Source organism: Phyllostomus discolor, chromosome 6, assembly GCF_004126475.2.
Source record: "Phyllostomus discolor isolate MPI-MPIP mPhyDis1 chromosome 6, mPhyDis1.pri.v3, whole genome shotgun sequence".
Lineage (NCBI taxonomy): Eukaryota > Metazoa > Chordata > Mammalia > Chiroptera > Phyllostomidae > Phyllostomus > Phyllostomus discolor.
Window position 1 is genome coordinate 31,494,290 of NC_040908.2, and position 15,943 is coordinate 31,510,232.

At 36.1% G+C, this 15,943-nt stretch overlaps 1 protein-coding gene across 41 annotated transcripts in view; it reads right to left on the reverse strand.

The window, feature by feature from the left end:
• Window positions 1-489: 489 nt before the first annotated feature.
• NRXN1 (neurexin 1) overlaps window positions 490-15,943 on the reverse strand; it is a 1,086,661-nt gene continuing 1,071,207 nt past the window's right edge. For 13 of the 41 annotated variants that reach the window (XM_036030058.1, XM_036030055.1, XM_028514420.2 and 10 more), the window contains one exon: window positions 490-3,734. In XM_036030058.1, coding sequence (XP_035885951.1) covers window positions 3,427-3,734 — 308 coding nt within the window. In that variant the 3' untranslated portion in view covers window positions 490-3,426. The remainder of the gene's footprint in view (window positions 3,735-15,943) is intronic. The other 28 variants (XM_036030057.1, XM_036030049.1, XM_028514433.2 and 25 more) reach the window with 4 other exon arrangements.

Genomic DNA, 15,943 nt, shown 5'->3' on the forward strand with positions numbered 1-15,943 from the left:
CTTTACTAATGAGAAAAGGGAGACGGAAACTTTAGGTAACTTGTAGCTAGTAAGTGATAGTGTTAGGATGTAATCATGGATTTACTTAACATGAATTACATTGCTTTTTATAGAGAAAACCATATTTATGAAATCAGCATCTTTGTTTTTAACTAGTTCTATGAGTTTATAATTTCATGTAGAGGAAGATTAATAGATATAAACAAAGGTACATTTTAAATGGCTGTATCTTTAAGTTTATGAGTGTAGAGGTGCTTAGTTAAGATTAAAATCCAGGAAAATCAGAGTTGATATTCTTCCCCTGCTTATTTTAGGATTGGTTTTCCTTTGAAATGCATCCTTCTGTGTTATTTTTGTCCCCAAATGATGTTGCATATACATTTTTTAAATCAAGAAATCCACAGTTGTATTAAGAAATATTTTATTAACAAAACAGTAAATTCCACTTGCTTAGCATTTCCAATAATGGATAAATTGGCCTTGCAACAGAAAAACAAAACGAAACCAAACCCTTAGATACCCAGTCACACAGAGCACTAGCATGGGAAGGTCATGTGGTCATTCTTTGATGTGTTAGGGATTGACCACATCACACATTATTGTAGTATTTTTTTTTAAAAAAGGCAACACATTACATGAATAAAAAAGAAGCAGACTCGATCATAAAAGTTACAGTCTAGAGATGTAATCAAATTTATGCCAGGTAGTGTGAGATCCTCTATTAGCCTCAAACTCTGCATGGAACCCTGATACTTTTGGTATGAAGATACTTGGGGTTTTATTCACGTCTTTTTCTCTCCCTAGCTCATGTTCCTCTCTTTTCCTTCTCCATTTTAAAAGAAAGAAGAAAAAAAAATTGCTAGATGTTGTGTAGGCCAATAACATTAGCAATATTTTTACTGACAATATTAGATTACATCATTACATGAAATTTTAAAGTTTATGTTGGAAAGAAACATTGAAATCAGTCCCAGACAACACACTTCATAGATATACTGCTTAACAATGTCATTACTTTCTATCAGATTTTAGAATCTTTCCAGATGGAAACCAGGTAAAGTTACATAGATCAAATGGAAAAGCAGCTATTTATTTGTATAACCTCAAGATGTAAATTAGTGGTTTTATATTTACCTTCTTATTTCACTGGCTTTCCCTGAGTAAGACTGAATGAGAGGAGGGGAAAAAAGACATGAATTTTTTAACCGAGCAAATTTTTTTTAAAAATTTGAAACATAAGTAATGGATATTAAATTTTAGTTTTATACCTCTACTTTCTAGGTCATGAAAAGCCTTTAAAACTTTTCATATATAACAATTTCTTGGCAACCATAGATAGTGGTGATTTGCTATGAATTGTACATGTTTCTAAGGTGCTGTATGTCTGAAATCCAGGCCGCTTCTTGGCTTTATTTTTTAATCAACTAAAGTATTACAAAAGATGATTTGCATTTTTTGCCTTTGCTGATTAAAGCTAATTGTAAAGGTATTCTTCTCTTCTATGAAATCTAGTATCATTTTAGGAGATGTTGAAGTAATGCAACCAATCTATACCGAGCCATCAATCTAATAATGCATTTCCTTTGCATTACCTTCTCATGTTGATAATTTATTGCTATGAACATCATTGAAACAATATGCAAAACAAGTGTATAATCTATACTTTCCTACTATTTAATGTGTGTTAAATTAGAACATTTAATGATACATATGCAAAACCACAAAAGTTAAAATATAGTCAATAATCAACAAATAGAGAATGGTTTTTAAAAGGATAGTAATACAGAATCAAAAATTACTGAAAATACTTTCTTAGCTGAGAAAGTGTTTACTTTCCAAAATGTCTATCATGCACATGAGGTTCAGAGAAAAATAAAATTTTATTGGAAACAAAGTTTTCAATTGCAGCAACCAGGGTTAAGATGTATATCAACTAATTTTGCTCTGTAACCTCCCCACATAATGGTTCATATTCATGTAGCAAGGTATCATTGATATTCTATTTGATAAGAAAAGGTTCCATTTCATTAGGGACTAAAATATTCTGGGGATTTCTTGGGAGCATATGATCTCGATGAAGATCACTCCATTTGACATCAATACCTTGGCACAACTACGTATCTTCCTTCCTGCTTTTCAGTTTGTTGGTAAATATTTGTTAGTATATATATGTTTAGTCTTTCATCATATCTGATGGTCAACTCTGGATTTGTGTGTGTGTGTCTGTGAATGTGAATAGTGAGTGTATTTGGGGAGTGTATTTTGGGGGAAAAAGATTATAAGATACATATGTATATATTTTACCTTCTAATTCACACCTTTCATACAAATACTAAAACTTAATTGTAACAGAATGAAGGCTGTACATGTAAGAAAAAATGTAGCTGAATCTTTTTATATACATTCATACATATCTTTCTTAGAATAAACACTACATTGTAACTTTATTTTAAAAAAGTAAGTAATTGTGGCAATTTATTATGATGGGGAAAAAAAAAACCCTGAAATAATTGTTGCTCTGACATCATAAAACTCCCTATACTTAGCAACACTTATAACATTGAATTTACCAAAAATGGCTGAAGAGCAGAGATATATTTTGCATTTTCTATACAACAGGCTATAAAACGTCACTTACCACAGTCCAGAAAGCACACAGAGATGGATTTTATATAAACATATGTAATAACGTATTAAGCGTGCATGAAAATTTCCCAGTGATTGCATCTATGCCCTCTTGTTTTTGTTTTGAAATTTTAGTGTGAAAATGTGCCTTATATTTCACATTGTTTTGAAAATAAGGCCTCCATACTATTTTTTTCCCTCACAATCAGAAAGGGGCTTTTTGAATGTGTTCCTACACAAGTCTTCAAAAAAGCCAGCACTTTGTTTCGAATGCAAGTTCCAACCACTGCTCCACTTGCGCCAGGCAGCGAACTCTTACGGATTTGCAGGTCGAGTCACTCAAAATGACACAGTCTTCTCTGGCCATAGGACTATCTGACTTGTCAGGAAAGCGCTAGCACTTTGGCTAAATCCAGGATCATAGGTAGCTTCTTTTTTTGTGTGTTGTGTTTTGTGTTGTTTTTGTGTTGTGCCTTGATGTTGTAATACTCCTTTGCTTTATGAATGCGTGCGGTCATCACTGTCTTTTAGAAATGTTCCAGCAACATAAAGACAGGCAGAGTAAATGAAAACACTGTGGATGTTAGGGAATTTATTGGCCCCCGCTTTTTTTTTTCTTTTTTGGAGAAACAAGAGCATGAGATACTTGTTTTTATTTTTTAAAAACAGTCTTTCCTTCCTGATTGCATTCCCTGTCTTCTTTTGTATGTGCTTCATAAAAAGGAAAGTAAATAAGTTTATATTATGTCTCAGATAAAATGAAGACTATTTCTATACAAGGGTCCTTTTAAGATCTTGGAATCAGACATAATACTCTTTATCCTTGTTTTTCTTATTTTTGTTGGCGCTTTTCGCACTGCTGGGTTGTTTCTCCTTTACAACAGCCCCATTGGACTGTGCTGAGTTACTGATGTAGTTTCGACTCTCGTCCACGTGGTATGAGCCTTCATCCCGGTTTCTGTACTTGTACATGGCATAGAGGAGAATGAGGATGCACAGGGCGGCAGCGGCTACTATCCCCACCACCATGCCCGTGGTGCTGCTGGACTCCCGAATCACTTCTGCTGAGCCTGGGTATGGCTCTCTTCCCCCTGCTCGGGTTGGGTTGGCTGTAGGAAAGAGGATGAGAAAAAAAACACAAAGTGATTATCAAGTTCACTGAATGCTCAAGACGTATATTGACATTTACCATCTATTTCCACACCTAATGGAACAGCATCTACTGCTTTATGAAATGCGTACTGCTGCTGAGTGGAGGGTCCCTGTGCCTGATGGTCCCTAAAAACTGGGCACTATGAATCAAAGCACTTGGCAAGTGACTGGTTGCCATATTTTCTTTCTCACAGACCAATTTCATTAACAAGGTCTTGTAAGTGCAACCCCAAATATGCTCCATGTACCTCTAAAGGGTCATGTTAATGTGTTAGGTGAAAAACTAAATCAACATGGAAAATAAAATCATAATGGCCCTACATTATAATATTAGAGGGTATCAACTTAAGAATCAAAATGATGTTAAAATGGAAGAATGCAAAGCTAACTCTAGACTCTGAATCAGGGTAGCTAAATTTAGGATTATTTATGTGATCATGTTGCCTCACACAGTATTAAATATCATATTGAACAATAAGATAATCCAGACATTTTGACTAATCTAACTGCATGGTTGTAAAAGTATGCTTTTAGTTATATTTTTTACAAACTAAAATCCAACTATTTCCTTTTCTGTTAGAGGTGTATTTGTTTACCTAAGTATTATGAATGTATGTTACTCATTTGTTGGTAGCAGTTGAATGATCTCCAAAACTAAATTTGGGAGGAAAAATGAAGTATTTTCCCCAGTTTTATAGACTACTTAGATCGGTTTTGAGTCAAAATTCAGTACCTAATAGAGAATGATAAATAAAGGACTGGCTAGCCCACTTTTATTCAGCTGGAAAAACCCTCATTCAATCATTCCAGAGTCTAAAGAGCAAGAAAGCTCTTCCTTTGGAACAAGAAATGGATTAAAGGGTGCTTTAATGTCTTCTCAAAGGTGCTGTCAGGCACTGAAAATGACTATAGACAGGGAGAAACATCTTGGGATTTAGCTTATAGATCAGAGGAGGTGAAGGGTGATACTTTTTCTCTACATAATACACTTAAAATTTTTTGAAAGCATTCAAAAGAATAGCAACTATAGAAAGATAAGATTGTATCCCATTTCTCTCTGACCTGAGGTCATTTTTCTTTATCTTTGTTTTCTATCTTTCTTTGAATTTCCATCCTTTCCCTTGTCTTACAGAAAAAGATTACTTTTCAGATGCAATGGATTAATTTTTCAAAATTTTATTCTTTATAAATTTTGCTGAATTATTTAAATTATGAATTTAAATAATCTCCCAATTGCAAGTATATCAGTTATATAGGCATGAGTGTATATGGGGATTGTTTGTGTATGTATACTTACATCAGAAATTGAACAATTCAAGAGGACTAAGATTGCACTTTTATTTCACTACGATTAAACATCATTTAGGAATTACTTTTAAATATTCCTACAAAAGTTTCTATGACTGGGAGTTATTTACCAACTGTAAGTCTATACTGCGTTATAATTTCATTTTCAAACATCACCAAGACAACTTCTGTCTACATGTGGGTTTCTTGCTGTTATTCTTTTCCTTCTCCAAAAAAGGCCTTGCAAATATAGTTACTTACAAAGTGATAGCTTTCAGTTTCAAAGTCGCAATATGCTGTGTTCTGAGCTACAAAATACAGCAGGTGAAATCTGTCTGTGCTGATTACGTAGGTGCTTGTTTTACAGAAGACCAGTGTTGCTGAATAAAGAGCCTTGGCATTGCTTCTGTGGCCAAGGTAGATGAAGACAAAGACTATAATCCACAGCATTTGATTACAGGAAATTAATTTTCTCTGAAGAACAGAACCTGCTCTAGGAACTCTGTCACTGCCTGACCACCTTCTCTTTTAAATACAGTAATCTTGGCCAAAGTCTGGCAATTAGCTCAGCTGCTAACTTTCACTAAATGGCAACATTCTACCTGCTTATTTTGAGGAGTATTCTTTTACCACAGTGTAATAAGAGCTGAAAAAGAAATGTTTACTTGTATGTTACCTAAATCTTTTCCCCCCCACCATGTGGGATGCTTTTGTTTTAAACACATTTTCATAATGAGCTCACTTTGTCTGTCAGAAAGCAATGGGGAGAATGGAGATAAAATCCTGTTCTTAGAGCTCGTGATAGTAAGACTTGAGAGCTTTAATGACATGCTGGGTAAACGTTCTATACTAAAAATATACATGTACATTTTCCCCAGTTAGGAATTAGTATCATAAATGAACTATCGTATTCAATAATTGTAATCATATTTTTACCTGCTTAAATACTTCTGATATATTTTCACAACAACAGTATAAGTAGCACACCAACCATTTGATGTTAAAACTAGAATGATAGCAAAGACCAAAAGAAGTCACAAACACTTCAATTTTGCTTTATGGTTGTTTGATAAACCCCTCATGTTTAAGAAAAATAGCTGTATTTTTTGTACCTCCAGACAAAATGCTTATTAAGTCACATGCCGGCCTAAAAATAGCTTTGTAAGCCATATGTACACAAAGATTCTAAATATGTTCTTTATACAACCTACCAAATAAATTCAAAACTCAAAGAAGAAAGACTTTATCCTTTTTTCCCCTAATTAACATTAAAAAATTAATCAACACAGGTATTTATTTTTTGAAAGATTTCATTCACTTACTTTTAGAGAGAGGGGAAGGGAGAAAGAGAGGGAGAGAAACATCAATGTGTGGTTGCCTCAGGTGCGTTCCCACTGGGGACGTGGCCTGTAACCCAGGCCTGTGCCCTGACTGGTAATCGAACCCTCGACCCTTTGGTTTGCAGGCCCGTGCTCAATCCACTGAACTACACCAGCCAGGGCTCACCACAGGTATTTATATAGACCTGTTTGCAGTATGCAGTTGCTTCGATATATAGTTTATTACTTAATAAATGTTTCTGTTTATGCTTCAAATCTAAAGGCTAAGTGATATTTTTCTTAACTTTTGTGATAAGATCAGGAGTATTAATAAATAAAGGACTGGTTAGCCCACTAAAGTGTTAATGGGGCATTTCTCTGTGATGTGCAATAAAAGGCTAGAGAAATGTACATATATTCATGAATTTTAAATGTGGCTTCACTTATTGACTGCCATTAATGGTTTATTTTAATGATCACTAAAAACTATCTGGGAAAATTTTATATTAATGTAAATGTAGAGAATAGTATAAATGGCTAAAAATGCTAAATGTCTTTTTATATAATCTGGTTAAAATTTTACATAAAAAAGATATAATCATCTTTTAACCATTTATGAAGATGTAAAAAAATGAATTTAATCAGAGAAATCCATAAACAATTCTTAAATTTCATGGACTTATGAATTTTGCCTTCTCTTTAAACTCTATAATCAATTAAATTAAGATATTTTTAAATAATGCAATCTACACTTTTCCCTAGCTCAAAAATGAATAAAAGAACTGCAATTTACTTTCACTCCAGCACCGTTTCTCTGTCCCAAGAGGTCATGAGAACACTTAAAAAAACAGGTGAAAGATAAAGGAGAGGAGCTAAAAGAATAGAATACATAGAAATTAACAATAAGTCCTTGAATGGTCAAAAGCTGACTGATTCTTATGAAACCAATCCATTATATCAGGCCCAGAGGCCAAAGGAGCCCAGGTCAGTAGAAAGCTTCAATGGGACTGATGGTGAGCACCAAATAAACGAAGGCAGATAAGTATTGCTTGGTGTGCTTGGACATAGGCAAGTGGGCAAATATTCAACTGTAGTGGTAACACACATATTTTAATTAGAGGGTAGGGTACTAGCAAAAAAAAAAGAGCAGATGAAATATCCTAAACATTTAGTTCCATTTATACCTTCTATTTCAATAATTCTAGTCATACAAGGAATCATGAATTACCTACAATTTATGTGAACACTGTAACAACAGAAGATTTTACTTATTAAAGGTTTCCCACATAATTCTGACTCCATTTTACTGAAGGGCACCTGACATCATGTGCCCTCAGAGCCCACTGGGATGGTGGGGACACTGCTAGGTCCTTCCCATGTGGGCAAAGTGCACACACACACACACACACACACACACACACACATACCCCTTGATGGCAATATAAAGACGATTTTTGCCTAAATGAGTCAGGAACTATTCATTGTACTTGCAAGGGCAAAGCACTGTCACCGGGGATTTTATCTCTTTCACATAAGCCACTTTTCAGCCAAATGGCTACGGAAATATTCCTGGGACTCGTGCACAGGTAGTGTTATCTTAAAGGACAGGTGGAAAATGGCCTTTAATTCTGTCTCTCTGTCTTTGCCTCTCTCTCAAATATTTGTCCAGATCTCATTGTCTCTAGAAGTTTTTCATATGGTCTGCTTTGGCCCAGATTTATTAAGAATCCTGTAAGCTAGCTCTCTGAATTTACTTGTTTTTCATTGTCTAATTAATATTGTGATGACTTAGGTAGGTATTGCCTTTCCAGTGTTAGCATAGTTCTTAACATATTTCCACATTGCGCCCTAAAATCAATTTATTCATGTTAGATAATTCATGGAACAAAATGTATAGTACTTGGAAAAGACATATCTCACTACTTTGCCACATTAAAATAATAATAAATGTATTTGATGCTTTGCACTAAAAAGTTAAAAAGTAAAATATTTAAAATGTTAGCATCCTCACATTTCCTGAAATAGATATTTTAAACTGCCACGACAAGAAAAGAAATTGTGCTGATGTATGTTGTTGCTTTATTTTTGACAGTCCCTGGCACTGCGTCTGTGAAAGAACACCATTTCCCCAGACAGAATCTAATTCAGGTCCAGTTAAGAAACAGCATGGTACAAACATGTTTAAGAGACATATTAGGTTGTAGTACAGAGAACTATTTTTGGCAGGTCTCATTTCTTCTCCACTCCTCCGGTCCCCTGTGATCATCAGCTCTACACTTCTCCCTCTTCTTCCTCTTACTCCGTCCTGTCCTTCTCTTTACCTCTTCTGTGTGACTCTCTCCCAGCTCATCACTTACCCTTGAACGTGGCTCCCAGAGAGCATAGTGTGTCCCTGCCCGCTCTCAGGCAAATGAAGGTCAGGCCACCAGGGGTCAGCACTCTTTGCCTCTGGCACAAGTGCATTACTCAGCAAGGTGTTCAAGGAGCAACAAGATTTACTGCCAAGTTCCTAATTTCAAAGCATAATGTAAAATAGTTCTTACTGTCAAAAAAAAATGTCTAACTATCATTGATTGTTTTACCAGAACACAGTCTTTGTGTTTTATATTGGCATGCTTTACTTTAAATTTTAACTTCCTAAATTTGCTTATAGAATAAAATTACATGCTTCATCAAAAGAAATATTACCAAGTAAAAAGAAATGTTATCAAAAGAAATATTATCAAGTAAAAAAATGTATTATGCAGATGGGGATCTGAAGAGCACATTAAGTGATTAAGCTTCGTGCCAGCCTTGTATCATGAAGTGACTAAGCCTGTATTTATCGATTTGTCCCTGATTGTTATCTAGTTGTAATCTCAGTGAATGCCAACCTAGAGTATAAAGTCTGCCTTTACTTAGCAAAATGATTCACAGCTGAAGTTCTAAAATAACTATATATTATGAAAGGAAAATTTTTGAATATTAATGGATTTCTCCAAAGAGGCTTCACTTCTCAATGGAAAGTATTTGGCACCCTTTGGTTATTCATTCTGACATGGGGAACGTTGCAATCAAATATTGTTATTAGAAATATAATCGCTCTTGGTTTAGGTTTTTGTAACACTGAACAACGAATAATGCTTTAAGTCCTAAATCCTGTCACATATAATGAGGGTTTGCTGGATGACTGTGGGGCCTTACAGTTCCATTGATGAGTACGCCAAGGCAATACCATGCCAACAGATGCTCTTTTTATCACTCAAATTGTCATTTTTATGAAACTATTTTGTACACTTGGATGAGCTGTTCTTTCACTGTAATCTTGTTATATTTACGTTGTTTCCAAAGTTAGCTTTGTAAGGCGAGACTATAGTTTCCAGACAATTTTTATTGTTGGTTTTATTTCTTCAACATAGACTGTTGGTGTATAGGTACGTCATCAACCATGACCTTGTCACATTAAGGATGAAGCAAGAGTTCCACTATATATTGATGACAATGAAAACCCGGGTTTTGAGCTTTAAGGAATGAAAGTTCAAGGAGACTTCCAATCTCAAGAAATAATAAAGAATAAAATATACCAATAATAAACAGAAGGACATGAGCTGTATAGTTCATATCAGGAGGTTATATAAGAGATCATAAAATGTCATAATAACCAACATATATGCAACTTCTGCTACCTAGAATTGTTAGATATCCTTTCTCATAAAGTCCTTTTTAAGCATGACTAGCAAGATGCATTTATTGAATTTTTTCTTACTAAGAGTCCTTAACTAAACTTCCTGGTTTTTATCATTGATTAAATTAAAAGTAATCAATTTTGAATTTCTGTCTCCATCCCACATAGGAACAGGAGCTGCTTAAAATGGCCTCATTAAACCAGAGTTCTGTACTGTGTTTTAATAGATGTGGCAGTTATTATAATTCTAGGCTAGTCTTGAAAGTGGTTTCAGATTTATGGGGAAAGATGTGACTTTTCCACTATCCAGTTTTATTAATACTGTGAAAAGAAAATTGGAAATGTAAGCTCCTGTGGTGTTTGTGAATTGAGATTAGCACAGTTTCTCCCCCCAATCTCCAAAAAAAATAAAGTTTATTATATATTTTTTCCATTTTGGTACTTCAGTACAACGTGGGTCAAAAGAAACTATGCTGCAGTCACGCGCAAGAACACACGTGTAAATGCCACAGTCGCCAGAAAGCAGGCAGGCAATGATTTACATGGCATGCACTAATTTTGATGCCCACTGTGGTTTTCTGAGAAGTGGTGAATGCTGTCAGATCCCTCCCTGTCTGCCAACTCCACCTCTGCCCTTAACATTCCGAAGCTCCCTCCTGTAGGTCAGACAAAAGGCTTGAAAGAGGACATATCTGATACATCTTGGCCCTTCCGATGAATTGGAGATTCAGAAAGAACCTGGAAATCAATAAGCCTTTACTATTCACATGGCTCCTGGGTCCTTTCTAGTCTGCCCACCGCTACCTGCTCAAATTTGTCTTCCAATTTTCTCAAAGAAAGTTGCAATGAGGAGGGGAAATGGAGACAACTGTACTTGATAAATGATTTTTAAAAAAGTCTCAACAATAACTTTACTGCTGTCCACCAGTCTCCTCCATGTATCAGTTATACTTCTACCTTTATGGTTGGCTCATATGGCCTCTATCCTCCTGCCTGGCTGCATAATACCTAATCCTCAAGACCTAGCTAAATGCCCTGTCTTCTATGAAATTTTCTGCAAGAATGTTCACCCCTTCAGTTAACAAACATATAATAAGCAATGGTTATGTTCCAGGGATGGTACTAGGTGCTGGGGGTAAAGCATTTGACCAAACACACTTGACAGCTGCCCTCAGGACCTCGAAATATAATAAGAAAAAGAGAGATACAGCAAAGAATCATGTAGAGAGATTGGAGACAATGAAAAACATAAAATTACATAGAAAAAATAATTAAAAGTTTTCATTAAATATTAACAATTTACCAGAGAACATATAAGATGTTGAGAATACCAAGGTAACCAAGATAGCCATGGGTTCTATTTTCTTAAAATTTATACCATCAAAATTCACTCATATGTGGGAAAGCAGCAAATGAGCAATCAAGAACAACAAAAACTCATAGACTATAGTATGATGGCTAGCAGTGAAGGGGGTGGGAGGTTATAAAGGGTAGAGAGGGTCAAATATATGGTAAAGAAATATTTCACTTTGCATGGTGGACACACAAGGCAATATACAGATTATGTATCATAGAAATATATATTTGACACCCATATAATCTTTTATAAAAGATTTTATTTAGTTAGTTTTAGAAAGCGAGGAAGAGAAAGAGGGGGAGAGAAACATCAATGGGTGGTTGCCTCTCAGGCACCCTATACTGGGGACCTAGCCCACAACCCCAGCATGTGCCATGTGACTGGGAATCGAACCCACGACCCTTTGGTTCACAGTCTGGTACTCAATCCACTGAGCCATACCAGCCAGGGCTATACCCATATAATCTTATTAACCAATGTTACTACAATAAACTCACATTTAAAAGAAATTATTATGAGATTATAATTACTGATTCAAAAGAGATTTTTTTAAATTACAGTGCTCTATGTGACTCTTAAATTTTATATTTTAATAAAATAAACATTTAAAAACTTTAAAAAGTATATTGAAAATAAAACAGAAAATATAAGGCCAATGACTTAAATGTAAAAAATTCAATAACAGAAGAAGGCATAAACACTGGGCAGTAAGAGAGATAATGATGGGGGGTGCTTTAGAAAGTAAAGGGCTCTGTGAGTAGAAGGTATCTGGGAGGACACTTAAAGGAGGTTGATCGAGGCCTTCTAGTGGACCCTGAAAGGCCACTGATGATTTTTGACACAGGAAAACATGCGCTAGAATGGCCTGAAGCTGGTGAGAACAGAACCAAGACTTATGTTTTATTTCTATTGGGTTGTTTCTTCTCTGTCAGACTAGATTGCTAGTCTTTGGTAGTTTCCCGAGAGTCTATTTGTCTTTCTACCATTTCTCTCACCTTCCAACAGCTAATGAAGATTGAACACACTGGCTGCAAAATGTCCGTTTTCTTACTGATTAGAGTAACAGATTTGTGTAAGGTTATAAATTTTCAGGAATAGACTTGCGTAGATGTAGCCATTAAGAAAGTGTGAAAGACTTTTGATTTCAAAGTTTTAGTGAGGGTAATAAGCCACTGGGCCAAACACTGCCAGTAACATTGCATATTTCTTTATAAAATATTTGACCTCAATATTTTCCAAACTTTTGCCATCTATAATACCTTCAGTAAAAGAAAGTTAATGCAGTATGTATTTCATTAAACTATAAATCATTTTTCCTGTGCTTAGCTGAATTAGGATGAATGTGCATCAATGCAAATGTAGTGTCTGCCTTTGTTTCCCCATGTCTCCAAGTACCATGGGCTTAATCACACCGACTCAGTGACTTTTTAATTCAACTTTTTGGGATAACATTGGTTTATAACATCGTACAAGTTTCGGGTGTGCAATTCTGTAATATAACTTCTGTATATTGCATTGTGTGCTCACCACCAGAAGTCACCTTCTGTCACCCTTTATTTGACCCCCTTTACCCTCTTCACCCTCCCCCACCCCTAGTAACCAGCATACTGTTGTATGTGTCTGTGAGTTTGCTGGTTTCTTTGGTTTGTTCATTGCTTTCTGTCTCATATCCCACATATGAGTGAAATCCTGTGGTTCTTGTCCTTTGTCCGACTTATTTCACTTAGCATGATAATCTCAAGATCCAGCCATGTTGTTGCAAATGGAAATAGTTCACCTTTTTCATATTTTAAGTCAGCCAAGTTAGCAGTCTTCAGTTTGACTAATTTGGGTGCCTATTTACATCACATCATCTGACACTCGCAACACCACAGGTAGTGGAGAGCTTGGACTTGGAACTCTTTGCTCAGATTCAGCAGAGTAGTTGCAGGAATTTCTAGGGTACTTTTTATTCCTGCTGCGTTCAGAGTGATAAAGTTGAATAGGGCCTCATCAGTCAGGTCAAACTTTCCATAATTGTCAAGCAGAAGAAAAGCCATATAGGCAATAATTGAGAAAATCTGTTTTAAAGTTAGGGAGCTTGGAAAGTCTGTCTGTGTTTTTCATGAAAATGTATTACATTTTAGAAAATGTGAGAAGAGTGATATTTTGAAATGTAGATGACGCTCTCTATTACTCATTCCTACTCCACTAAGCCCCTCTATAGCAAAATAGCTTCTTTTCCTGGAAACTCACTGACTAACATCCCCAGAAATACATACACCAAGAAATCACTTTTCTTAAAATGCATTTCACAGTTTTACATATAGAAAGGTTAACAATCAATCTTCACATAAATCTAGGGGATTAATTCCAAGGAATCCTCAAATCTGGAACCAGGAATCTGGGCGGGACCTGGTGTATAGGAAGACAAAAGTGGCATCGAGGTGATAGTCAGAGGAATAGTGTGTGTGTGCATGCGTGCGTGTGAGCATTGCAGCATTCCTTACGTTCTCTGACAGCAGTAGCTACAATGACCTTCTGTTCCTCTTCCTAATTTATAGGTAAAGTCAGACATTTGAAGAGCTCCAGGAAAGATTTCATAATAGCTTGGAGCTAACTTGAATATGCTGAATTATTAAAACCCTCTTTCTTAACTTCCTCCCAAATATTGCACAGGTTTACCCTTAGTAGATATATTTTCACATGATTTGATTGTCACCTGATGCTCACCATGGCTGTTATGACTTCTGACTCAATGCATGGCTTACTTTTCTTTTCTTATTGAGCTAACGACTGTTACCTTGATTGAGTTATTATTATACGGCAGGCTCTGTGCTGTATTTTACACAGATCATCTAATTCATGTCTTATAACAACTCCGTGATGTAGGTATTATTACTACTTTAAAGGAAAGGAAGCTGAGTCTCAGAGAGGTTATGTTATGTAGGCTTCATAAGTGGCACAAAGTTTGAACTCAGGCATGCCTGTCACAGCTTTACACATTCCCTGTGTGTGCATTTATGACTTGCAGAATCATTTATTAATATTGCTGATTTTATCCTTCCCTGTAGAACTGAGCACTTCAGGCCTCTTTTCTAAGCAGCTGTCCAGTTCTATCACTGGCAGCCACATTCCCCTGCACCCCCTGCCATCTATCTTTCCTTTCCAGTACAATGAGTTTGCATTCCTGCACAGTCTTAGGAAAGCAGTGCAGAGTGGTAGGGGGCATATCAGATATTAGGTTCTATTCTAGGCACTACACCTAACTTGCTGAGTGACCCATAGCAATTCACTATCCGTTGCTAATATGCTTTCACCAGAAACGCAAGAGTGATACATTATTTAACTCCCAAGGACTTTGTAAGCTGGGACTATGAATGTGAAAGTGCTTTGTCAAACCAGCAATGGTTTGATTATTTTCCCTGTGTCTTCCACACAAAAGGTATTGGGATCAGCAGGAGTCCCAACAAGTAGACAATTCTGCAATATGTACTGCATACCATGGCTCAGTCTGTTGTGTCAGCAACTACAAAGAACATTATCTTTGCAGGGTCACTGGATTCAGGGACTTCCCTTTCATGGATGGAGGTCCTGTGAGTTCAGGTGGCAAATGACCATTTACTTTGCAGGATATGGTTTAGACCATTAATTGTCACGCTGCATATGGAGCTGCTTTTTGTTGATCTTCGAAACCTCCTATCTTTATGGATCATGCTCTCTGGCACCTATGGTGGGAATGAATTAAATTTCTTCCTTTTAAAAATTTTAGTATGATACTTTGTTTTTAGGTTTCATGAAATGGATCATCTAAGACCACTCTTTGGTAATAACAGAGAGCAAGGCTTATTATCTGGGAAATAATAACTATTGATTAGGTTTTAGGGTTTGTTTCTAAAATCATTAGGTCAATTCTCATTTTCTTCCCTTTTTCACCTGCTCTGGATGCTCCTCAATCAGGTTCCTGCACCGCAACAAAGTCCAGGTCATTCTGGGTAAGGAGGCAGCATACAGTTCTCCTGACTTTAAAACTGGGTCTACTCGCTTTGGGTGATCATTTATATATTCCTGTCAGGAAGCTATTGCTGTCTCAATTTTCTTTTGTTGGGAAAAGATCACATTTTTTTCTGGCGAAAGTGCAATAGCTGAGGTGAAAGATTAGACAGCTTCCCCACTGAGCCCATTAGAAGGAATCATGTCAAGTCTAGAATTGGGAAATGTGGAAGACAAGCCATCCTTCATGGCTGGAGGTTGTGTGGCGGGGATGGCCAGTTAAGTCAGGCACCCCAGAGTGCGCCTGAATGTCTTAGGAGGAAGAGCAAGTGGATTATGAGAACAGGCAGGAAAGCTAATCATTCCTTCTCTCAAAAGCTCTGTAGGGAAGAAACCTGCATTTTTTTCCTCCAAAAATAAGAATAGCAGATGATATGTACCCTCTTCCCATCCTGGCAAGTTAAATTTATCCAGCTGAAACACTGCTCTTGTCTTGCTAGTTTCATAGTGGATACTGAGAAAAGTTTTATGCTGATAGAATCCAGATATACTTTATAAACCATCCTA